The sequence below is a fragment of the Oncorhynchus masou genome, chromosome 28 (genome assembly GCF_036934945.1).
Source record: "Oncorhynchus masou masou isolate Uvic2021 chromosome 28, UVic_Omas_1.1, whole genome shotgun sequence".
Classification (NCBI taxonomy): domain Eukaryota; kingdom Metazoa; phylum Chordata; class Actinopteri; order Salmoniformes; family Salmonidae; genus Oncorhynchus; species Oncorhynchus masou.
In genome coordinates, this window is record NC_088239.1 from 19772999 (window position 1) to 19799433 (window position 26435).

General features: G+C 43.3%; 1 protein-coding gene across 2 annotated transcripts; it reads left to right on the forward strand.

Annotated features, from left to right (window-relative positions):
• The first annotated feature begins 745 nt into the window (after window positions 1–745).
• LOC135517313 (serine/threonine-protein phosphatase 4 regulatory subunit 1-like) lies at window positions 746–24562 on the forward strand. Of its 2 annotated transcripts, none has more exons than XM_064941502.1 (19): window positions 746–851; window positions 996–1040; window positions 3119–3254; window positions 3371–3477; window positions 5732–5874; window positions 7554–7700; window positions 8199–8306; window positions 8602–8667; window positions 9016–9174; window positions 10311–10435; window positions 10578–11326; window positions 15703–15863; window positions 15990–16271; window positions 18217–18378; window positions 18760–18860; window positions 19166–19286; window positions 21902–22030; window positions 22681–22822; window positions 23547–24562. In XM_064941502.1, the coding sequence occupies exons 1-19, from the start codon at window positions 845–847 to the stop codon at window positions 23708–23710; spliced, it is 3054 nt and encodes a 1017-aa protein (XP_064797574.1). In that variant the 5' UTR covers window positions 746–844; the 3' UTR covers window positions 23711–24562. The 2 variants fall into 2 exon arrangements, with proteins under 2 accessions (XP_064797574.1, XP_064797575.1); XM_064941503.1 differs by having other exon boundaries at window positions 3170–3254.
• Window positions 24563–26435: the final 1873 nt, after the last annotated feature.

Sequence of the window (26435 nt, forward strand, 5' to 3'; positions counted from 1 at the left end):
CATGCATTTCTCTTGACAGACTTAATGATCCTACGTACTAAAGCATTCTTCCTTTGGAAATCAAGTAGATTCTTAGGAGTCACATTCCTCTGCAACATTCTAAGCCATATTTCTTTCTCGAATAGCCGCAGTGCACTCTTCAGTCCTCCATGGAACCACCTTCTTTTTCTCACCCACTTCACTTACTGGTACATATAAATTCACAGCACTCAAAATCAGTGAGGTCACAGAGGCAGCACATACAGTACATCAACCGGCCTCTCTAAAGTCAACTCTCCAACAGACTTTAAGCAATGATCACCAAACTTTTACCAGTCTGCTTTATGAAAGCCCCATCTTCTGAGTGGAACCCTGTCTGGAATAGTAACATCAACGTCCATGGTACACGAAATCGGGAAATGATCACTTCCAACAGTAGAATCATGCATTACATTACATTGACACATTGACGCTGGTAAACGGCTTGAGTGAACACTTCATTTATCCACCATATTTGGCTATATTTTATATATTTTTTATTTCACCTTTATTTAACCAGGTAGGCTTGTTGAGAACAAGTTCACACTACAACTGTGACCTGGCCAAGATAAAGCAAAGCAATTACAATATAACAAGATAGAACATTATTATTCAGTCACTGAACAGAATTTGAAGCAATTGATGAAACTATTCTTTGGGCGTTGTACTTTACTATTAACGCCTCTAGGTGGAGTGGTGATTTGTTCACGGATTTGATACTATCCGAACCGCTCGTTGTTCAGTTTTTAACGGCGGCTACTATTTTCTCCCTCTCCAGTTGAAGCCTCGTCTGCCCATACCACTTTAAATGTAGGACCAGGACAAGATGGCGGGTATGTAGCCTTTATTTACATTAGCTTCGGGAAAATGCGTTATTAACACTTTTTTTCCGTCCCATATTTTAAAAGTTTCGAGTGAAAGTACAATTAAGCTATCGATTGAGTATCCTTTCATTCCGTTTTTGGTTGTTTTTACAGATATATCTTTGCTCAAAGAGGATTCACAGGAGGAGTTGGACGGATGTAAGTTTTCCCCTCTGTTTTCAGTGTGGAACTCTTACTGCTAGGGGTACTAACTAGCTTGCTACATAATTGCCCTGTCGGCAATGGAGTTCATGGGTGGGTCGTCTGAGTGGGCCTTGGGTATACGTGTTAGACTGTCACCTTAACAACTTACAGATCTGTTCTTCGATGTGTAAAGAGGTATATTCACATCATACATTTAAATGCTTGCAAAAGTCGGTTTGGAACAGCTAACGCTATGTCACGCGCACGCTGAAGTTAGGTCATAAACTAACCAGCTAGCTAGCAAGCTAATTGGCTACTTAGCATCTCTCAAACGGTTAGCTATCTTGCTCAGGTAAAGCAGATTACCAGTATTACACGTTTCGATTCACTGCTTTGTATTCAATTTGATTTTGAACACCTCGCACTCTAGGTTCCAAACCTAATCCACCGGGCATATGTGTACGATAGCTAGCTACCTCAGCGGAGGGAGGTTGTTGATTTATTTTCAAAGACTAGCGTATTTTTATGAAATTCGTTCAGGGCCATTTGACTCTAGTCACTCAACCTGAACCTCCCCGATGTGGAATGTTAATGATTTTGGATTATTTGGTTTGCTAGCCAAACTAAATTAGTATGAAAACATAACTAGCCAACTAGCTATACTGAACAAAAATATAAATGAAACAATTTACTATTTTACTGAGTTTACATTTCATATAAGGAAATCAGTCAATTTAAATAAATCACTAGGCCCAAATCTATGGATTTCACATGATTGGGCAGGGGTGCAATCATGGGAGCCAATCAGAATTAGTTTATCCCAACAAAAGGGCTTTATTGCAGACCGAAATACTCCTGTTTCATTAGCTGTCCAGGTGGCTGGTCTACGAGGATCCCGGAGGGAAAGAAGCCGTATGTGAAGATCCTGGGCTGGCTTGGTTACACGTGGTCTGTGATTGTGATGCCGGTTGAACATACTACAACATTCACTAAAATTACGTTGAATGCGGTGTACATGGTAGATAAATGAATATTACATTTTTTTTGTCAAAAGTTCTGGTGGGCATTCTTGCAGTTAGTGTCCAATTGCACGCTCCCTCAATTTGAGACATCTGTTGTATTGTTTTGTGACAACTGGCCTCTTATTGTCCCCAGCACTAGGTGCGCCTGTGTAATGAGCATGCTGTTTCATCAGCTTCTTGATAATGCCACACCCGTCAGGTATTAGCTTATAAATAAGTGTTTTGTGCGTATGGAACATTTCCGTGATCTTTTATTTCAACTCATAAAACATGGGGCCAACACTTGTTGCGTTGAATTATTTTTCAATATAGATTGGTAAAAGTGGGAAATTGACGCACCCAGCCGGGCCATATATTTTATTTTTGCAATTTTTACGCCCCCTTCTCCACAATTTTGTGATATCCAATTGGTAGTTGGTCTTGTCCCATTGCTGCTACTCCCGTACGAACTCGGGAGAGTCGACGGTCGCGAGCCATGTGTGCTCCGAAACACAACCACACCAAGCTTTCTTCTTTACGCACTGCTCGCTTAACCGGGAAGCCAGCCGCACCAATGTGTTGGAGGAAACACCGCACAGTTGGTGACCGAAGTCAGCGTGCATGCGCCCGCCAGCAGTGCCATATTGCAGTAACTAGACACGGTTACAGTACAAGCTAGTTGTTTATGTTGCAAGAGGGTGGATTGCTTTGTTTTAATAGTGCAACATACCCATACCATTGTGAAATCAGTCAAAATGCATTAAGTCCACCTACATACAACTACCTTCCTCCCACAGATCCACACCTGCTTTTAAGCTATGTGCATTTTGTCATTTTTAGATGCATTCATTGTATGCCTATTTCATGTGTTCTTCTCGCCAAATCTGTCGTTTTCACTGTGCCCTTTTTTCGTTTGGACTTTATTCTTTTAACTACTGCTGATATGCTAATAGGTTTAGCATTGTTGTCAAGCTTCTGCCACTACTGCATGTCATGTCATTTTACTCGCTGTTCCTCATCACTGTCACTCACCGGCCTGTCTGGGTGGTGGTGGGTGCCTCTCATGCACAATATTTCCAATGTCTTTAATAGTTGGTGTGGATGACTACAGCTCAGAGTCTGACATCATTATTATACCTTCAGCCTTGGACTTTGTATCGCAAGATGAGATGCTGACTCCTCTTGGAAGATTGGATAAATACGTGGCTAGCGAAAACATTTTTAACAGGTAGCTATCCAATGGAACATTATTAGAGCACACACTTTTGAAGACTTTTTACATTTATTCTGGATAATAGTTAAATGGTTCCTTTTTATGCCTGCTTGTTATTGTGTGAATTCCAGACAAATGGTGGCACGAAGTTTGTTGGACACACTTAAAGCTGTAAATGAGGATGAGCAGGACTGTATCACTGTCTTGGAGAGAGTGGGCCGACTGGCCGATGACTCAGGTAAGACCCCATTGCTGAATGAGACGTGTCTGTTTCATATTTAACGGCTCACTGAATTGAAAACACCAAACCTGTGTCTGCGTGCTGTGGACATGCCCCTATTTATGTGTCATTAAGTAGCCAGCCTGTTCTCCTTAGCTGGTCACCAGTGCAGAGAGAGGCCAATAAATGTTTGATGGAGTGGTGTATTTAACTGACTGTTTACTGCACCTGGCTGCCATTTCAAACGGGTGAAATGCATTTGGGCCTTACTTTTACAGCCGGTCCCTGTTCAACCCCCCTTGGCCCTAACTCTTCGATGTTTGTAGATCTGTAAGGTGAAGGCATGCTAAGGAATATAGCAGAAGGTGCACCACTGCTTCTACCTATCCAAGTTTCAAAATTTGATGTCATGTGCACAAGTACAGTGAAATGCCATTTTTGCAAGCTCTAAATCCAACACTGTAATCAATGTAGTACTAAAAATAACATACGGTAGAACAAAAATGAGAAAGAAAGAATGCAGGATCAGTTCCAATACCATATTTATACTGAACAAAAATATGAACGCAACAATTTAAATGATTTTACTGAGTTACAGTTCATATGAGGAAACCAGTCAATTGAAATAATTAAATCATTAGGTCCTAATCTATTAATTTCACATGACTGGGAATACAGATATGCATCTGCCTCACAATGGGCCTCAGGATCTGGTCACAGTATACCTGTGCATTCAAATCCATAAAATGCAATTGTTTGTTGTCTGTAGCTTATGCCTGCCCATACCATAAACCCACTGCCACCATGTGGCACTCTGAACACAACATTAACATCATCTGTGGTTTTCAGTTGTGAGGCCAGTTGGACATACTGCCAAATTCTCTAAAATGACATTGGAGGTAGCTTATGGTAGGGAAATGGATGTTCCTGCAGTCAGCATGCGAATTTGTACGCTCCCTCAATACAACTGCACATTTTTAGTGGCCTTTCATTGTCCCCTGCACAAGGTGCATCTGTGTAATGATCATGTAGTTGAATCAGCTTCTTGATATGTCACATCTGTCAGGTGGATGGATTATTTTGGAAAAGAAGAAATGCTCACTAACAGGGATGTAAACACATTTCTGCATAACATTTGAGAGAAGCTTTTTGTGCGTATGGAACATTTCTGTGATCTTTTATTTCAGCTCATGAAACATGGGACAAATACTTTACGTAGTCTGTGTAGCCATTTTGTTAGCTATTTATCAGTCTTATGGCTTGGGGATAGAAGCTGTTCAGGAGCCTATTGTAGTCAGACATCGAAGTGTTAGGGCCATGGGGAAGTGGTAGGGTTTAGGAAATGGATTGGGTGTTATTAGCTGGGATAACTCAGTTTTTCTTGTACATTCTCTGAATGTAGGATAGTGGACTAGCAGTGTCCTTGTAAGTGCAGGGCATGATAGCGTAATGCGGTAGCCGGTCAATCAAATGTATTTATAAAACACTTCTTACATCAGCTGATGTCACAAAGTGCTGTACAGAAACCCAGCCTAAAACCCCAAACAGCAAGCAATGCAGGTGTAGAAGCACTGTGGCTAGGAAAAACTCCCTAGAAAGGCCAGAACCTAAGAAGAAACCTAGAGAGGAAACAGGCTATGAGGGGTGGCCAGTCCTCTTCTGGCTGTGTCGGGTGGAGATTATAACAGAACATAAGCCCTGCTTAATGGTGCATGCATACATTAGAGCAGCAACCAGGGCCCTCAACCCTGGAGTACACTGACCAGAGGGGACCATAATCAGTCAGTCAGTTGACATGTTTTAAAATAACTTCATCATGAACATTGTTAATAAAAATAAAATAAGTGTTTCCCCTAGTGTTTCAAAGGTGGGTGTGCTTTTGGGCAAGCCTGGGAAATATTCTACTCGATTTATTAGTGGATTGATGTATTTCATTCAAATGTAGGCCTACCTAAATTCACATCAGAAGTTAAGAAAATGTAACTATTTCTGCAGACAATCTCTCTCTGTCAGGACAAATGATATCCTCCCTATGGACAGAGGGGGATATCATTATATTTGTCCAGAGAGATTGTCTCCCCAAAGTCCTATTTTAAATGACCAAAGGCTCTGGTTTCATCATCCAGCCAGGGTTCACTCATGGTTGAGCACTTGTGCTGCTGTCTGATGAAACCAGATCATTTTGTTTTTAAAGGGCCTTTGATCTTCAGACTTCATTGGGCCCTTTTCTACTATTTTATATATAATATATTGGATGACCTCTCTCTTTCAGAGCCCACTGTAAGAGCAGAGCTAATGGAGCAAGTTCCTCACATCGCCATTTTCTGTCAAGAGAACAGACCTTCCATTCCGTTTGCTTTCTCTAAATACTTGCTACCGATCGTCGTGCGATACCTGGCTGACCAGAACAACCAGGTAAAGGAGGCGTGTGACAATTCATTACATTATCCCTCTGTGTTGTTTATCATAAACTCAGCAAAAAAAGAAACGTCCCTTTTTCAGGACCCTGTCTTTCAAAGATAATTTGTAAAAAATCTTCACAGATCTTCATTGTAAAGGGTTTAAACACGGTTTCCCATGCTTGTTCAATGAACCATAAACAATTAATGAGCATGTACCTGTGGAACGGTCGTTAAGACACTAACAGCTTACAGACTGTAGGCAATTAAGGTCACAGTTATGAAAACTTAGGACACTAAAGAGGCCTTTCTACCATCTCTGAAAAACACCAAAGGAAAGATGCCCAGGATCCCTGCTCATGTGCATGAACATGCCTTAGGCATGCTGCAAGGAGGCATGAGGACTGCAGATGTAGCCAGGGCAATAAATTGCAATGTCTGTACTGTGAGACGCTTAAGACAGCGCTACAGGAAGACAGGACGGACAGCTGATCGTCCTCACAGTGGCAGACCACGTGTAACAACACCTGCACATGATCGGTACATCCAAACATCACACCAGCAGAACAGGTACAGGATGGCGACAACAACTGTCCGAGTTCCACCAGGAAAGCACTATCCCTCCATCAGTGCTCAGACTGTCCGCAATAGGCTGAGAGAGGCTGGTCTAAGGGCTTGTTGTAAGGCATGTCCTCACCAGACATCACCGGCAACAAGGTCGCCTATGGGCACGATCCCATCGTCGCTGGACCAGACAGGACTGGCAAAAAGTGCTCTTCGCTGACGAGTCGCAGTTTGTCTCACCAGGGGTGCTGGTCGGTTTCGTGTTTATCGTCAGGAATGCGCTTTACACCGAGGCCTGTACTCTGGAGCGGGATCGAGGTGGAGGATCCGTCATGGTCTGTGGCGGTGTGTCACAGCATCATCGGACTTTGCCTGCAATGACAACAAGCTATCTGAACGCTGTGCATTACAGGGAAGACATCCTCCTCCCTCATGTGGTACCTTTCCTGCAGGCTCATCCTGACATGACCCACCAGCCATATTGCTCGTTCTGTGCGTGATTTCCTACAAGACAGGAATGTCAGGGTTCTGACATGGCCAGCGAAGAGCCCGGATCTCTATCCCATTGAGCACCTCTGGGGCCTGTTGGATCGGAGGGTGAGGGCTAGGGCTCCACAGAAATGTCCGGGAACTTGCAGGTTTCTTGGTGGAAGAGTGGGGTAACATCTCACAGCAAGAACTGGCACATCTGGTGCAGTCCATGAGGAGGAGATGCACTGCAGTACTTAATGCAGTTGGTGGCCACACCAGATACTGGCTGTTACCTTTGATTTTGACCCCCCCCCCCCCCCCCTTTTGCTCAGGGACACATTATTACGTTTGTTAGTCACATGTCTGTGGAACTTGTTCAGTTTGTCTGATTTTTAATCTTATGTTCATACAAATATTTACACTTTCTGTTTTCTGAAAATAAACGCAGTTGACAGTGAGAGGACGTTTCTTTTTTTTTGCTAAGTTTACCTGTTCAAATTTTCAGATGCCTGTAAATGGCCTTTGACACATGTTAAATGTACACCTATTTAACTTTTTTGAATGGTGAATTAAGCTGCGAAAATAAAAATGTCATTGCAACTCTAATATTTTACTAATGTTATTAATAACTTCTATATAGTGATTGTGATGTCTCCCTAGGTCAGAAAGACCAGCCAGGCAGCCCTGCTGGTGCTGCTGGAGCAGGAGCTGATTGAGAGGGGGGACATTGAGACCCTGGTGTGCCCTGTCCTGGTGGACCTGACCGCCCCCGACAGCAACGACGACGTCAAGACCGAAGCCATGGCCGTGAGTCACGTGACCAAGGAGATGTCTGAAATGGCATCCTATTCCCTATGTAGTGCACTACTTAAGTACATTTTTATGGGTTCTGGTCAAAAGTACTGCACTACATAGGGAATAGGGTTTTATTTCAGAAGCACGAGTGTGAGGAAATGTAGTATGGAGCAGTTTATTCGTAACATGATGCTCACACCATGTTTTTATATTACCAAGCAATCAGTGTACCACTTTAAGATATGCTACTTTAAAACATTAGCATTTTATGTCATGAGGTTGACCCCTTTGTTTTATCTGACTTGCTATTTACAATAGCTGTGATATACAGGGGTAGGCTGCAGCCAGCATTCAAATTAATGTTTGTCTTCCTGCAGATAGTGCAAGGCAAGAGTATTTCAAGGCTGTCCATAGGACACATGTAGTCTTTTTGTGATGTGGACAAACCTCCATGCGGTGTGAGGAGGATGCTGACAGACTTGATTTTTTTGTCTGCATATGTGTCTGTAGATCATCTGTAAGATGGCCCCCATGGTGGGCAAGGACATCACCGAACGTCTCTTCCTGCCCCGCTTCTGTGAGATGTGTTGCGACTGCAGGATGTTCCACGTACGCAAGGTCAGTAGAGTCTAGGGTTGTGTTCATTCGACACCAAATGGATGAAAACCAACTGAAACACGAGGGACTACCTGAAATTGTTTAAAAAAAATTACACTTTCTGTTGTGTGCCGTAATGAACACAACCCTGGATTAGACCACTCCCAGGCAGTGTCTATGGGGACTGAACACACTCAAACAGACTTTCTCACATGTAGTATTGGTCTTTTTAGCTATTTTGTTTAATGTATTGTTACATCTGCGTGGGCTTTGAGTCAAACTTTTAGATGTTTGTTTTTTCTGTGTTTTATGGCAGGTTTGTGCAGCAAACTTTGGCGACATTTGCAGTGTTGTCGGAGGAGATGCGACAGAGGAACTCCTGGTACATGTTGACCTCTTGGTTTCATTCTCAGCCAACTGACTTGTTAGCCTTGTCACACCAGGGTTTACTCACATGAGTAATCTGACAGTCAGAAGCTACTATTGCTCCTACTGTCGTTCCCAACTGCCACTGTATTGTCAGTATTTTTCTGCACTCTGTGTATTGTTCTCTGTTGCAACTGTATTGTGGCATTGAGATTGTAGTGGGTGACACATTGACGCTCTCTCTCTCTCTCTCTCTCTCTCTCTCTCTCTCTCTCTCTGTGTGACAAGGAAAGGGCATTTCAAGCTCTGACTGACTGCATTTTTTTTCTGCCTTCCCTTTCTCTCCCACCTCTTTCCTGTCCAGCTGCCCCGCTTTTTCCAGCTCTGCTCGGACAACGTGTGGGGGGTGAGGAAGGCCTGTGCTGAGTGCTTCATGACTGTTTCCTCGTCCACCTCCCAGGAAGTGCGCAGGACCAAGCTCTCCTCGCTCTTCATCAGCCTCATCAGTGACCCCTCCCGTTGGGTGAGCACTCAACAGAAAGGAGGATTTCTGCCATTTGGCAACCCACAACCTGAGGGGTATCTTACGAAGCAATCTAGATATACTCTGGGTTTTCAAAAGCTAACCAGCTTGTTAGCTTGACATTCCAGTTCAGGTTTCATCCGTACGACGACGGTGGATATTGCTAGTCCAGCCTGCCGTTTCACTCTAGCAGGCTTGTAACTGTGCATGTATCTTGCACGTGGCTAGTCGAACACTGAATTCTTCATTGAGACAATGCTGAACATTGATCTATGGGCGAGTCAGTGCCACATTTAAATTTGTGCTGAAATGAGAGGAAAGTTATATTGCAAATTCATCAGGCGATGGTGTGAAATAGGCTTGTTGAAGTGCCGACTTTGCTGTGCTTATTAATGCACAACCACCTTTCCCTTATTCCTACCGATAAAATGATTGAATTCCTTAAAGGTCTTTCTGTCATCACTAAATCTGTAATGTGATGTATTTAACATACAAAAAACCCTTTTTGATTTAATGAAATATTTAATCAGTCTTCCTCAAATGAAGGGGATGATGATGCAATCTTTGCAAGAGGGAGGGAATCTGATTTCATTGGTCCTCAACTCTTCATGGCTCAGTCATTTTATTCAGGTTAAGTGGAGTTAGCCTTCCCCGGAGCACGTTAGTTCTGAAGAATTCGGTGCCATAAAAATTTACCTGACTAAAAAGTCAGCTGCTTTCGTATGACCTGTTATCATGTGTTGAACACAGATTTGACCAAAGTTACCTCGCTAACTCTTCAAACCTGCTTCGTAGGATACCCCTCCTTTGGTAAATACTGTTAGCATAGTCATTAAACATTGACCTGGGGCTAGAATGTCATTGTTCATGCTGCAGGTAAATAACTTTTTAGAGAAAATGTGTTTTACTGCGAGGCCTGGTGGTAGTAGTGATTATTTAACAATAGTTAGCCCAGTTTTCCCACCATTATCGAAAATTGACAGGGTGTTTTTTAATTCTATTTTTTTTAAGCACTCCTTATTTGAACTCACAGCTTGGCTACTTCTCTACAAGGGGGTCTGCTAAATGAGTGTAAGTAAGTGTCATACTCATTTGTTCCTGGACCTCTTGTCTCTTACTGTGTGTGTGTCTCTCAGGTGCGTCAGGCTGCCTTCCAGTCACTGGGCCAGTTCATCTCCACGTTCGCCAGCCCTAACAGTGTGGGCCAGTACTTCAGAGAGGGGGAGGTGGGCGAGTGTTACTGTGTCCACCCACAGAACAGGTGCAGCCATTGTTGGCCTTTTTGAGCAGGCATCTAAAAGGGAATTTACATGAATGGCTGGATCCTTTCATTCTGAAGAAAATCCACCAAGCTTGAGATTTGAACTGCTTTGTTTGTAACTAGCTTCCTTTCTCTCCCCCAGTACTGAGGAGAAACCACGGAACCCGGACACTACAGACCCCTCCCTAAGGGCTAACACAGAGAATTACTCTCAGAGGCAGGGGGAGGACTTGCCTGCATGTACAAATGGCAACCAAGAGGAGGGTTGTCCACAACAGGACTGCGTTTCGACAGGCCACCTGGGGGAGGGGGTGTTGTGCCGGACAGAGGAGGTAGGAGGAGTGGATGTGGCAGAGGAGGGGGGTGGGGAGCAGGTGGCGGACGGTGGACCGTGCTGCGAGGATGCCGACATAGTTCCAGAGTGCCTCTGTGGCGAGAAGAGCAAGAAGGAGCCTTCCTCGCTAACCCCCAACTCCTCCGACACAGTAGGGGCTCGGGAGGAGGAGGAAGCCCCTTCAGGGGATACTGAGAATGAGCCACAGCCACCTGAGAAGCACACAAACTCTAATGAGAAGGATGACTCACCAGCAGACATATCTGAGCCTTCATCTTTGTCTGAGCCAGTAGAGGAATCCCCCTCTGTCAGTCCTCAGGACAGTATTCCCGAGCAGGAGCTCTACAACTCCTTCCACTTCTGGAGGATGCCCATCGCTGAGATGGACCTGGACATTGAGCTGCTCCAGCATGGGGAAAGTTGCCAGCAGGAGTCCCCCAGTTATGGCTCCTCCAGTCACGGCAAGACTAAGGCCTCGGCACCCGTCCTGGACCGGAAACAGCTGGAAGAGTTGATTGAAAACCTGGAGCCTCATATTGATGACCCTGACGTGAAAGGTGAGCTTTGTGTGTCTATGAAGCTTTACTTCACTATTAGAGGTTTACACTACAGCTATAAGCTGCTTACTTAAACACCATATCATTTAACTCGAGGTGGTTATTTTGGTCAGTGTTTAAATATGTGGGGTTGTGTCCATTCAGAGACAGTGGCTATTAGTGTGTTGTAGGCTGTATGTAATTCCGTTAGGAAGAAGTTGTCATGGAGTGTGAATTCCCTTGGGCAATAAAGTGACAACCTGTCTTTTCCAAGCTAACCCCAGCAATGTTTCACAGGTAGTTTTGGATGATAGAGCTCAGAGGCTAGCGCTATAGGCCAACGCTTTGAGAGGTTGGACCTCGAGTCCATTTAACTGTGTTATCGGTGGAAGGAAACCCTTGATGTTGCTTTGGCATGTGAGGTTAGCAGCTTGCTGGCGCCTGGTTATTCTACACAATACAAACGGGAGGATATTTTTGGGCCCGATTTTGAAAGGGACTGAGAGGCAGTAAATAGAAAAATTGTGAGAGGTGTGTACCGGTATATCAATGTCATGAATCACACAATGAAACTAAGGGCCTTGTCAGAGGTTACCAAAAAGCACTGGAAAGAAGCTTCAAACTAAAGCTGTTGTTTTATGACAGAAATGGCTTTTCCTGCAATCCTCTTGTATTTGTGAGCCTACTTGTGCAGCCTACTTGTGCTGCCTGTAGATGCAATCCATCATACTGCATGGAAAGAGAATTCAACTCATAGGCCAGGCCTATACTACAGATCACCACTGTGTGGGAAATACCATTATAGCAGTTCAATTCCAGAGGAGTCTCCTGAGATTTGCCGTTTCTAAAATGGGGCACATATGACTTTAAATCTCTATGTGATCTTGCACGGGTGGCATGTAAAAAATGCATTGGTTTGACGAACAATGCATATTCAACTTGGTTGTGTTGGGGTTGGGCGGGATCCAGATTTTCATACTGATTCTGTACCATACGGGGGGTGTACAGTATTACCAAATGTGCGCAGAAGGGACGCTATTTTAACAACAAATAGCTGGAGCACTGAGCAGGATATAATTTGACACATCTTAGATTTCTTATAGTTCTACTTAATTTATAGTTATAAGCAGTGGCATAGCAAGCACGTCCACAGCCCCTGCGAGGCGGGATTGCTCCCAACCCCATAAAACATGCGCACATACAGTACCAGTCAAAAGTTTGGACACAGCTACTCATTCAACGGTTTTTCTTTTTTACAGTTTTCTACATTGTAGAATAGTAGTGAAGACATCAAAACTATGAAATAACACATGGAATCATGTAGTAGCCAAAAAAGTGTTCAACGAAAATGTATTCTTCAAGGAGGCACATTGATGACAGCTTTGCACACTTGACATTTCCTCATGAGGACCACCACAGGAAAGATCCAGAGTTACCTCTGCTGTGGAGGATAAGTTAATTAGTTACCTGCACCTTGGATTGCAGCCCAAATAAATGCTTCAGAGTTCAAGTAACAGACACACCTCAACATCAACTGTTCAGAGGAGACTGTGTGAATCAGGTTTCATGGTCGAATTGCTGCAAAGAAACCGCTACTAAAGGACACCGATAAGAAGACTTGCTTGGGCCAAGAAACATGACCAATGGACATCTGTTCTGAGTTCCAAATTTGAGATTTTTGGTTCCAACCACCGTGTCTTTGCGAGGTAAACGCAAGGTAAACGCATGTGTGGTTCCTACCGTGAAGCATGGAGGTGGTGTGGTGGTGCTTTACTGGTGCCACTGTCTGTGATTTATTTACTTTGAAGAATCTCAAATATATTGGGATTTTTGGTTACTACATAATTCCATATTTGTTATTTCATTGTTTTGATGACTTCCCTATTATGCTACAATGTAGAAAATAGTATAAATACAGAACTGTTGAATGATTAGGTGTACAAATTTGACTGGTACTGTATATATCTATACAGTGCCTTCGGAAAGTATTCAGACCCCTTTACTTTCCCCACATTTTGTTACGTTACAGCCTTAATGTATTAAATAGTTTTTAATCAATCTAGTAGAGTATGCAGTGATATGTTTAAATAATTTGCCCATAATAAGAGCATCTAAACTAAAGGCTTTAAGGAAGTGGCTGCTGCGTTCATATACAGTCGTGGCCAAAATTTGAGTGACACAAATATTAATTTTCAGTCTGCTGCCTCAGTTTGTATGATGGTAATTTGCATATACTCCAGAATGTTATGAAGAGTGACCAGATTAATTGCAAAGTCCCTCGTTGCCATGCAAATGAACTGAATCCCCCAAAAGCATTTCCACTGCATATCAGCCCTGCCATAAAAGGACCAGTTGACATCATGTCAGTGATTCTCTCATTAACACAGGTCTGAGTGTTGACAAGGCTGGCGATCACTCTGTCATGCTGATTGAGTTCAAATGACAAACTGGAAGCTTCAAAAGGAGGGTGGTGCTTGGAATCATTGTTCTGCCTCTGTCAACCATCGTTACCTGCAAGGAAACGTGTGCCGTCATCATTGCTTTGCACAAAAAGGGCTTCACATGCAAGGATATTGCTGCCAGTAAGATTGCACCTAAATCAACCATTTATCAGATCATCAAGAACTTCAAGGAGAGCGGTTCAATTGTTGTGATGAAGGCTTCAGGGCGCCCAAAAAAGCCCAGCAAGCTCCAGGATTAGGTGTTGATTCAGCTGTGGGATCGGGGCACCACCAGTACAGAGCTTGCTCAGGAATGGCAGCAGGCAGGTGTGAGTGCATCTGCACGCACAGTGAGGCAAAGACTTTTGGAGGATGGCCTGGTGTCAAGAAGGGCAGAAAAGAAGCCACTTCTCTCCAGGAAGAACATCGGGGACAGACTGATATTCTGCAAAAGGTACAGGGATTGGACTGCTGAGGACGGAGGTAAAGTAATTTTCTCTGATTGTTTGGGGCATCCAGAAAAAAGCTTGTCTGGAGAAGACAAGGTGAGCGCTACCATCAGTCCTGTGTCATGCCAACAGTAAAGCATCCTGAGACCATTAATTCGTGTTCGGGGTTGCTTCTCAGCCAACGGAGTGGGCTCACTCACAATTTTGCCTAAGAACACAACCATGAATTAAGAATGGTACCAACACATCCTCCGAGAGCAACTTCTCCCAACCATCCAGGAACAGTTTGGTGACGAACAATGCCTTTTCCAGCATGATGGAGCACCTTGCCATAAGGCAAAAGTGATAACTAAGTGGCTTGGGGAACAAAATATCAATATTTTGGGTCCATGGCCAGGAAATTCCCCAGACCTTAATCCCATTGAGAACTTGTGGTCAATCCTCAAGAGGTGGGTGGACAAACAAACTCCAAGCATTGATTATGCAAGAATGGGCTGCCATCGGTCAGGATGTGGCCCAGAAGTTAATTGACAGCATGCCAGGGCGGATTGCAGAGGTCTTGAAAAAAAAGGGTCAACACTGCAAATATTGACTCTTTGCATCAACTTCATGTAATTGTCAATACAAGCCTTTGACACTTATGAAATGCTTGTAATTATACTTCCGTATTCCATAGTAATATCTGACAAAAAATATCTATGACACTGAAGCAGCAAACTGTGGAAATTAATATTTGTGTAAATTCTCAACTTTTGGCCACGACTGTAGATGTCACCATAGTCTCGCACCGACGGTGACTGAATAATCTGCTTTCTACTATTTACTACAAACTTTGATAATTTGAATCAGCTGTGTAGTGTTGGGGCAAAAAACTAAAACGTGCACCGCTTGGGGTCCCGAGGACAGAGTTTGGAAATCCTGCTATAGTTAATAAACTGAGAATCAAAATGGGCTTATTCTAACTCATCAATATCCATTTTAAAAGACAGCTTTTCATCTGTCCAGATGCCCAAATATTTGTAAGCAGGCACACGATCAATACTGATACCCTCCAAAGTACGTATGTTTAAATCGGCAGTTATTTTTATGTGCTCTAGAGAACATGTATTTAGTTTACCTGCATTTATCTCACTTCAGGTCAGTGTTTCTAATACAATATAGGCATAATGTATTTCAAATAGAGCCGGGTCAACTGTGGGGGAAATGGCATACACAACAGCATCATCGGCATGATGGTTACAAGTTTGTACAGACAAGTCGATATTGTTAATGTAAGAAGTACAGGACCCAGAATCGACCCATTTGGTACACCTTTCATAATATCTAGGAATACTGGATACACAATACAGCTGAGCTATCTGACGCCCAGATAAAGGCCTACTGTTGTCTAATGAAGGATGTGTAAATACGGCACAGAACGCCTGTTTGACACACACACACACACACACACACAGGCCTCAAAGTTTATACACTCTCATCCATGTCTCCTTTCCTTCCCTCCCTGCAGCACAAGTGGAAGTCCTGACGGCTGCTCTGAGAGCCACCACCATGGACTCTCACCTAGAGGATGCCTTTCTGGAGCCCCGGGACAGCAAGGGGGGACACCACCACGACAACCCCTTTGGAGTGCACCAAATGCCCCTCATAGGAGACCACTCAGACATGGAGGTGAGGGGGAATGGGTAGTGGAGACATACCTTTTTGGGGTGGGGGGGGTGATGTCACGCCTTTTAGAGAAAAGGGTACAGGGTTGTCATGTTTGACCGTGGTTAATCTTGGTGTGTATCTGTGTAGAGCCGAACCTCGACCCTGCAGATGAGCCACGGTGATGACTCTGAGTTGAGCGACAGCAGCTTCAGTCCAGAGGATGAGAAGAAATCCAAGCATCAGGACGTGATCCCCCAGGCCTTGCTGGACCAGTACCTGTCCATGACAGACCCTTCCAGAGCCCAGACGGTGGACATGGAGATCGCCAAGCATTGTGCCTACAGCCTGCCCGGTGTGGCCATGACCCTGGGCAGACAGAACTGGCACTGCCTCCGGGATACCTACGAGACCCTGGCCTCCGACATGCAGGTAGGTCTACACTCTTTCTTTCTAAGTCTCCCGTACACACGCCCTCTGTCAATTCCACTGTACACGTTTTAAAGTGGAAGTGTTTTTCTTGTCAAATGTTCGACCTAAGGCGGTGAACACATTCAGTAGAACGCAACATTATGGGACTTTTTACATAGAAATGTACATCGATTGTGTAGAACCTCACTCACTTGTAGATTTGGTTCTATTTAGATCAGCTCTCATAGCAACGTTTCTACAGTATCTGAACTAACCCCTGGTGTGGTTAGCATGTAGCGGTGTAATGCCCTGTGCTCTCTGTCACTGGTCTATTTCCAGTGACAGAGACGGGACCTAGACTGGAGCATGGGGCAGGTTTACTTCTTTAAAAAAAAATTGTGTTTCTCCAAAGCCCCATGTGTGGATCTTATTTTAGCTTGTTGGGTTCCCAACTGCAGTTCTCAAAAACAAGCTCCTGTCCCTTCAACATTCAATCATCAACCCCAGATTTTGCATACCTGCAAAGGACCACCTTTTTCCTCAGGCGCTGCAGCCCACAGGGCTTGACTCCCCCACCCATGTGAGGCCTGTGTATGAGTCTGCTGCTGTCTCCACCTGGCCGCCCCCTGTGTTCCACACACACTCCTACCAGGGTTTCCTTTAGGAAAATGTAGAGCTGGACATTTGACCTGCAGCATTTTAGTCTACTGGTCATTTTGAGAAATTTACCGGACCCATATGCATTGGGTGCGTAACCCGTTTAGGGCGTCCACCTACAGTGTCGAGACTGACACAAATCAGATTTAGATTATGGTCATTCATATTAACAGAACATGTCAAGGATGCAACGATGTCCAGTCCTTACCTAATTTTGATGCACACTTTGAAGACACTAGAATAACTGTCCACATTTACTTTTCCTCAGCCAATAAGATGAGTAATGAATAACAAAATCACTAGGCTATGTCAATCTACTATCCCCCACAGTAGAAAAGTTGACCTATTCCATTGGTCAGCTTGTTGAGAACGAAATGGCCCATTCCTAACAGACTTTGGGACAGTTGTGGGATGATAGATCCCAAATTCATACAACCAGTAGCCTAGGCTACATTTAAAAAAAAAAAATTAGTCTGCAGTAGATCAGAACCTTTATCTTATTGTTGATGATCTGTTATTTATTCACATTATAAGCGCACAAGGCGGTAAGCTATGCTCAAATGTTCGTTCCGTAATGCAATTAGCGGGAAAACTCTTCAAAAGAGCTGCGGTTTCATGTGACAGATGAAAATATCTATTAGAAATGTAGAAGGATTATCTAATATGCAACAACTACATGGGTTGCTAATACGACTAGGATTGTGCCTTTGGCTACAGGACAATGAACGTTTTTTAAATAAAATTTCCTACACAAATATGGTCTAATTTTGGCAAGGCTACTTTGAAGCAAGGTAAGACATGCCTCATATGTAGTAAAACCGTTCAGGTTTAAAACAATTAAGTATATGTTTTCAAAATGCATGCTGCCTTTCACTCATTGCAAAGTGGTGTGTGACGCACTGATGAAGTCTTTTCCTTTGCATTTGCTGTTTGAGATGCTGTAGCAGCAGCTCTAGCGCTGACAGATTTTCTGCTCAAAGGGTCTCTGTATTCTGTACGTGTGTGATAAAATAAGATGCGTAACGAATATACTGTACATGTGCCAATTTAATCTCACTAAATGATGCAAATGAGCCTATAGGCAGATTTTAAAAAATTGCATGACCAGTCAATGTATTTCCATCGATGAATAGCCAAAAGCATTGTTTCGCAATGGAAATTTTTTGTTCTTCTCTCGGACAATTGGCCTGGTCACTTTGATCAGCTTTTCGAAAAAGAATTACCGGCTAACGGAATCCTGACTCATAAACACCCTTTAACACATCTGGGCCTGCCTGGCCTCTAATATCTGTCCCTCTCCCTCCCCCAGTGGAAGGTGCGTCGGACGCTGGCCTTCTCCATCCATGAGCTGGCCCTGATCCTGGGGGACCAGCTAACAGCAGCTGACCTGGTGCCCATCTTCAACAGCTTCCTCAAGGACCTGGACGAGGTGCGGGTAGGGGTCCTCAAACACCTCTACGACTTCCTCAAGGTCAGTCAGCAGATCAGTGTAAAGAATTAATATTGCTCAAGAGTACCATCTCTTCTTAGATCTTTGTATTATTAGAATGGATAGCTAGCCTGTCATTGCCCAGCGGTTGTCCCATTCACATCTATGCTTTCTGTTGATTTATCAATTGGTTGACTGCAGCAGAAATGTTTCTACTGTTCCAAATGGCTCATATTTCCAATCGTGCTGCTGTGTGTGATGATGGTATCTAGGGACGCCTGCAGTGTCTTCTGTTATGCAGTGTAGAGTTCACTGTTCTGCTGTGTGGTCAAAGAGCCTCTTTCACCCCCCCCCCTTTCATCCTCTATCTCTCATTCCTTCCCTTGTTCTCTGTCAGCACTCACCCTGTCCCTCTCCCTCTAGCTGCTGCACCAGGAGACGCGGCGTAAATACCTGTACCAGCTCCAGGAGTTCCTGGTCACAGACAACAGCCGAAACTGGCGCTTCCGATCAGAGCTGGCTGAGTAGGTTATCCGTCTGTTACCACACTTTATTAATCCACTGATTTTCCCTGTGAACTTAGTTGTCACACATACCTTTTACCACCCAGACAAATGGTGGTAGCCCTAGGTATTGTTTGCGCTCTCAGACCTACAGTAAATATGAGGAGTGTCAGTTGTGCCAATGCCTTCCTTTACTGTGTGTATGTGAGAGAGTTAAACATAGATATAGCCTTTTGAAAGAGTGACTCTTGGTGACATTTGGTTCTCTGGGTAATCTCTCATTTTGAAAGCTGACCAGTGAGTGACCTTCCCCTCTGTGTTCTCAGACAGCTGGTGCTGCTACTGGAGTTGTACAGTGGTCAGGATGTGTATGACTACCTTCGTCCCCTGTCCTTCAGCCTGTGTACGGACCGAGTATCCTCTGTACGCTGGACCTCCTACAAACTGGTACGTCACCCAGACAGCTCCCTCCAAAATGGGCTCCGCCCTGTTTTTCTGACTTTCTGTAAAAAACAAATCTGGTCTCACTTTTTTTGTCTTGTATCATATAATTGAAATGTAGCTTTTCATGTTGGGCCATTATATTTCAAATAAATATTTTCCCCTTACCACTTCCACACATGAACATCTCATGTTTTGGTCAATTTTTATACACTGAACAAAAATCAAATGCAACGAAGTGTTGGTCCCATGTTTCATAAGATTCCAGAATTATATATATATATATATATATATATATATATATATATATATATATTACACACACACACACACAAAAGAAATTCTCAAAGTTTGTGTACAAATAAGTTCACTTTCTTGTTTGTGAGCATTTCTCCTTTGCCAAGATAATCCTTACAGGTGTGGCATATCAAGAAGCTGATTTAACAGCATGATCATTACACAGGTGCACCATATGTTGTAGACAGTAAATTACCTCTCTAAAATGTGCAGTTTTGTCACCGATTGTCATAGATGTCTCAAGTTTTGAGGGAGTTTGCAATTGGCATGCTGGCTGCAGAAATGTCAACCAGAGCTGTTGCCAGAGAATTGATGTTCATTTAAGTCTGAGATGAATCCCTTTTGTGGGGGATAAACTCATTCTGATTGGCTGGGCCTGGCTCCCCAGTGGGTGGGCCTATGCACTTACAGGCCCACTGATGGCTGCGCCCCATAGCTGAGGACCGAATTAATGTCATTTGACTGATTTCCTTAGTTTATGTAACTCAGCAAAATCTTTTAAATTGTTGCGTTTTTATATTTTTGGTGTGTTATATATATATATATATATATATATAAAACATTACCTAATACTAGTCAAAGTTTGGACACCTGGTTTGGGTTTTTCTTCATTTTTACTATTTTCTACATTGAAGTATAATAGTCAAGACAACTAATCAAATAACACATGGAGTCATGTAGTAACCAAAACTTAAACAAATCAAAATATATTTTTATATTTGAGATTCATCAAAGTTGCCACCCTTTGCCTTAATGACAGCTTTGAACAATTTTGGCATTCTCTCAACCAGTTTCACCTGGAATGCTTTTCCAACAGTCTTGAAGGAGTTCTTACATATGCTGAGCACACATGCTTCTTTTCCTTCACTCTGCAGTCCAAATCATCTCAAACCATCTGTTGGGTTGAGGTCAGGTAATTATGGAGGCCAGGTCATCTGATGCAGCACTCCATCACTCTCCTTGGTCAAATAGTCCTTACACAGCCTGGAGGTGATCATTGTCCTGTTGAAAAACAATGATAGTCCCACTAAGCGCAAACCAGATAGGATGGCGTATCGCTGCAGAATGCTGTGGTAGCCATACTGGTTAAGTGGGCCTTGAATTCTAAATAGATCACAGACAGTGTCACCAGCAAAGCACCTCCATCACACCTACTCATCAGACCAAAGGACAGATTCCCACCAGTCTGATGTCCATTGCTCGTGTTTCTTGGCCCAAGCAAGTCCTGTTCTTATTGGTGTCCTTTAGTAGTGGTTTCTTTGTAGCAGTTTGTCCATGAAGGCCTGATACAGTCTCCTCTGAACAGTTTGATGTTGAGATGTGCATTTTACTTGAACTCTGCAGCAGAAATAAATTCTACAATCTGAGGCTGGTAACTAATGAACGTATCCTCTGCAGCATATGTAACTCTGGGTCTTCCTCACGAGGGCCAGTTTCATCATAGTGCTTGGGGCGACAGGGGAGCCTAGTGGTCAGAGCGTTGGACTAGTAACCGGAAAGGTTGTGAGTTCAAACCCCCGAGCTGACAAGGTACAAATCTGTCGTTCTGCCCTTGAACAGGCAGTTAACCCACTGTTCCCAGGCCGTCATTGAAAATAAGAATTTGTTCTTAACTGACTTGCCTGGTTAAATAAAGGTAAAATTAAATTTAAAAAAAATGCTTTTTGTGACTGCACTTGAAGAAACTTTCAAAGTTCTTAATGTTCCAGATTGACTGACCTTCATGTCTTAAAGTAATGGACTGTTTCTCTTTGCTTATTTGAGCTGTTCTTGCCATAGTATGGACTTGGTCTTTTACCAAATAGGGCTGTTTTCTGTATACCGTCACAATACAATTGATTGACTCAAACGCATTAAGAAGGAAATTCCACAAATTTGCTTTTAACAATGCACACCTGTTAATTTAAATGCATTCCAGGTGACTACCCCATAAAGCTGGTTGAGAGAATGCAATGAGTGTGCTAGGCTGTCATCAAGGCAAATGGTGGCTACTTTGAAGAATCTAAAATATATTTTGATTTAACACTTATTTGGGGAGGGGGGGTTACTACATGATTCCATGTGTTATTTGATAGTTTTGATGTATTCACTATTCTACAATGTAGAAAATAGTGAAAATAAAAACACTTGAACGAGTGTCAACCCTTGACTGGTAGTGTGTGTGTGTGTGCGCATGCATCACACATTTTAGTAATGCTGCAGACGCTCCTATCCAAAGCGACTTAGTGCACTCATTAAGATGGCTAGGTGGGACAACTACATGTCGTAGTAAATTCAATTTTTCCTCAAGTAGCAATGTCTGTATTCCTTTTGTGCATTGTCAGGTGAGTGAGATCATCAGGAAGGTGGCGTCGTGCCAGGTGCTGCTGGCAGACTTCCTGAGTGAGCTGGTGGAGAAGTTCTGCCACTCCCGTAAGTGGTCGGGACGACAGGCCTTCACCTTCGTCTGTCAGGTGAGGACATCTTCTCTTCATGTTCGTTATTATTCTCGTCTTCTCCTGACCTATCAAACACAATCATCCAGTAACCACAAAACATGACTTTCTACCTTCGCTCAACTCTAGGGTGATTTTGTAAAATATCCTAAAATACAAACAAATATGTTCGCCTGTATTTATTTCTCATAAAGTAAGATCATGACACTCAGGTAAAACATTGCTGACATCTGGTCGTTGCTGGGATATCTGCCAAGATTTAATGACGTTTTTTTATTAAGGTCAGTTTTATTGAAGAGCCTTTTAGTTTCCATTCTACAATATTATACCGTGAGTGGAGTAGCGCTGGTAACGAAGAGGACACTGTTTTTCAATGGCCCACTTGACAGTGTACCAAGCACTTTATTTGATTATATGAATGGGCCCCATTCTCCGTCCCACAATGTCTCTTGTGTGGGAGGACAAAGAGATCATGATGTCTCTGAGTGTGTGCGACTGAGAGGTCAAGTGTGTGTGTGTGTGTGTGTGCACTTCCTTTTGTTCGGTCTCATTCATGCTCACACATGGTCACATGCTCCCTGTATGTCTCAAACACACTTACCTTCTGCCACTCTCTTGCTCTCAACAAACACACACTCTGACCGTCTCTTTCTCTTTTTGCCTGTCAGCTGGTAATTGAGGATGACTGTGTGTCATTGGAGCAGTTCTCGGAGCACTTGCTGGCCCCTCTGTTACAGCTGGCCTCTGACCCCGTGGCCAACGTCAGGGTGCTGCTGGCCAAGACCATCCGCCAGAGCCTGATGGAGAGGGGTACATGCATACACACACACTGGCATGTTGAGCTTACAAATTCCATAGTTAGTACAAGGACAACAAGCAATTATGACTTAATTTGTTGTGTATTAAACACGAATATATATATATTTTACACGTCACTCAGTAAGGCCATTCTACTGCCAATGTTTGTCTATGGACGTTGCATTGCTGTTTGCTTGATTTTATATACCTGTCAGCAACCGGTGTGGCTGAACGAGCCGAATCCACTAATTTGAAGGGGTGTCCACATACAAAGGTATATAGTGGGATTAAATAGACTGACTAAAACCACCCTATGTAATAGCACAGCTAAAAAGGTGTCTTCAGGTCTTTCTTATAAACGTCTACAGTTTGAGGCCCTCAAAGCATAGTATTAGCTAAAGTTTAAAATAAACATACGATAAAGCTAAAGATGATGAAATGCTATTTAGCAGACACTTTTATCCAAAGCAACGTAGTCATGCGTGTATAGATTTTACGTATGGGTGGTCCCGGGAATTGAAACCACTACCCTGGAACCACTATCAACTCAGATTTGATTGACTGCTGTAACGCAGGAATAATATTTTATTTTTAAAGCCACTTTATTAATCCCCAATGAGGAAACACGGCAAAGACTGCATCTGTAGTGTTACAACATATGTTAATGTTCTCCCAGATTTCGGCAGCTGAACCATTATCACACCTGTCCTCCATGTTTCTTTGTCCTCCCATGCAGAGTACTTCCTGCATTCTGCCAACTCCCACCAGGAGGCGCTGGAGCAGACCTTGGTGGCTCTGCAGATGGACCTGGACAAGGACGTCAAGTACTTTGCCAGCGTTCATCCTGGGAGTACACGCATCAGCGAGGACGCCATGAGCACCACCTCCTCGACCTACTGAGCCCAGAGCACTCCCACCCATCTCTCTAAACACACACACACTCCATCTGCTCTACTGAACTCAAGCCAGGTAGGGGCCGAGGGCTTGATGTAAGCCCTCTTCTACGGGCACTTAGACTTCCATACATACAACCACAAGCGAAGGACCTGCACAACAACACAAGTTGCCCAATGCAGTGCAGCACAACTCGACTCACAAATATTTTTTTTGTTTTTTTTTGTGGTTTGATTATATATTTTTTGCCACAGAAGCCTTAAGTGTCTTCCTTAAACGTGAAAATACTTGAATGTCCAGATGGATTTGGTGAAAAACACAACGCATGGAAAGAAACGCACAGGAAACGGAGCTATAAGGACCATTTCTCCCCCCCCGGCTCCTCTCGTTCTCTCACGATAGAATCCTCCCGACTTAGTGGAAAAGCCAGTATCTCACAAGCTTTATGGAAGCACATAGCAGGATGACTCTATCCAACTCAAAATGTTTAAACAATGTTTCTGTAATTGCTTTCCTCCTTTTTGATACTGTATCCTGCATATCAACAAAACATCTGTACTATCACAGCCTGGCAGTAGGGGAGCTGTCAGTGGGAAATGCACAGTTTGGAATACAGGGCTCCTGCCTCCATTGTTTTTACTCTAGTGCAGCACATTGTTGTACCCATAGACAGAGGTCCACCCCCTGGCATGCAGGGGGGGTCCTGTTGTCAATGAAAAATAACTATTGTATTTTTTATTAATATTATGGCTGTCTGTTTTGCGGTGTTTAAGCAAGCAGAGATCCAATTGTAAAAGGTCAGCACACACTCACTTGAAACGGGGTATTTTAACCTGAGAATAAAATACTGCGACCCCCCCTTCCGTTCTCCTTTTTGCTTTGTCCCTTTCCCTTATACCCTACCTGTACATATCTCTAGTAACCTTTTTTTCCATTTTGATCATGAATAGAATTGTGATACAATTTTGTTCTGTTTTACCTTTCTCAACAAGAAATGAAATAAAAAGCAGGCACTAAAACTTGTAGATGTATTTGGTTTGTGTGTAGAGGGATGGGGACTGAGGCTCTGGAACAGATTTCTCATGCCTTAAAGGGGAATTTCACTCAAACTATCTTTTAGTATGTGTTTCATTAGACCACTGTTGATACAGTCCCAAAATGACTGACATGCAAAACAAGATATTGGGACATTTTTAAGAAGAAATCATGGTGATGTGGCTGGAGACACTTCTTAAAAGAACCAATATCTTGACTGCTGACATTTGAGTAATATTCCTTTTTAAGGCTAAAGAGGATTTTTTTGTGTGTGCACAACCGGTGCCATGCCTTGGCTGGGATTCAATCAGATCGTGGATTATAGGCATTGTGGTTTTTAAAGGCAATGTTCGTGGAGATCCCATTTACGGTAAATGCTGCATATGTCGGCTCAATCGGAAATTGCCTTAAAGCTACAATGCCTATAACCCGCAATTGGATTGAATCCCGACACTTGTCAAACTATGGTTACAGAAGTAGGGTCTCAATTCCAATCTGTATTGCTGGAGTTGCATGTTTATAATGTAGTACATTTTGAAATTAAGGGCATTTCAGATTGAGCTGACCATATGCAGTCGATGCGGGAATGTTGCCTTTTAAATTTATTGTGCTCCAGCGTGGAGCTTCAGCACTACAGATTGAATTGAGCCCTAGCTCTTTATTTTAAAGCATCAATCTACACCTGTCTAAAAATGTGGGCACATTCTGAATGTAGAGAAGATCAGGACAAAGGACTCATGTTAGAAACAGGCCTTAACACAACCTACCACTGTCATGTCCATCAACCAGTTTCCTTTGACTATCAGAGATAATTTGCCTAAACCAAACCCTAATTCCTCATGTCTATCATAAAATGCCGCTCTGTTTTTACAACCGTCACAATGGCACCGTTGTCCAATGCTGCAACAAGGATTTCTGCCTGCCCTGCACGCATCCCTGATCATCGACTATAGGTTTGGCAGGCCCTCCATGTCAGGAGGACAGATGTGTCACGTGACCAGAGCCATCCTCCTGAGAAATTGGAGAAAGGCTTCTTTGTGAGACCTGGGATTTTCCAGACTACCCGGCAACACTTGTTTCTCGCCAGCTGGGCACTGCTCACCGGCAACACTTATTTTTTTGTCTGCCAGCTGGGCACTGCCCACCGGCTATGTGAGCCAGCAACATGCCCTTCTCGCGCCTCCCCTTTCTTTCCTCTTCTCGCTTTGGGAGAAGTGGACCATCTGATTGGGACACCTGGGGTTATGTGGTTTAGAACACCCAGGATGACAAGGAACTGTTAGGGAAGATTGCTCCTTGTAGGAATCGAATGCTCCTGTGAGAACTTATGTAGAAATGTAAATGTTTATCATTCACTATATTGCACATAAAATATATTTTACTTTTGCAGTTAAAGTGAAAATGGGATGTGTATATACACATTTTCCTGTTGCATTTACAGTAACTATTCAAAGCCAGTGCTGCTTATAGAAAGCCATTTGTCCTTATGCTCCTCCCAATGTTAAAGTACCTCACTGCTGACATAAAACACCTATTCACTCCTATAACCCACTCTTTCTGCATTGCTCTACTTCTGTTCCACTTCTGTACCATTACCAACATTGTCTGTTTCACAAGACCTACTGGCTGCATGAATACTTGAAAGTTTAAGCAAATATGAGGCGGAGTGAGATCCAGCATAAGAACAAATGCTAAG

Excerpts from the sequence above, each read along its gene's own strand:
- LOC135517313 (XM_064941502.1), top strand. Across the intron at positions 18,861-19,165 it reads TTCCGATCAGAGCTGGCTGA|ACAGCTGGTGCTGCTACTGG; the intron begins GTAGGTTATCCG and ends CTGTGTTCTCAG. Across the intron at positions 19,287-21,901 it reads GCTGGACCTCCTACAAACTG|GTGAGTGAGATCATCAGGAA; the intron begins GTACGTCACCCA and ends GTGCATTGTCAG.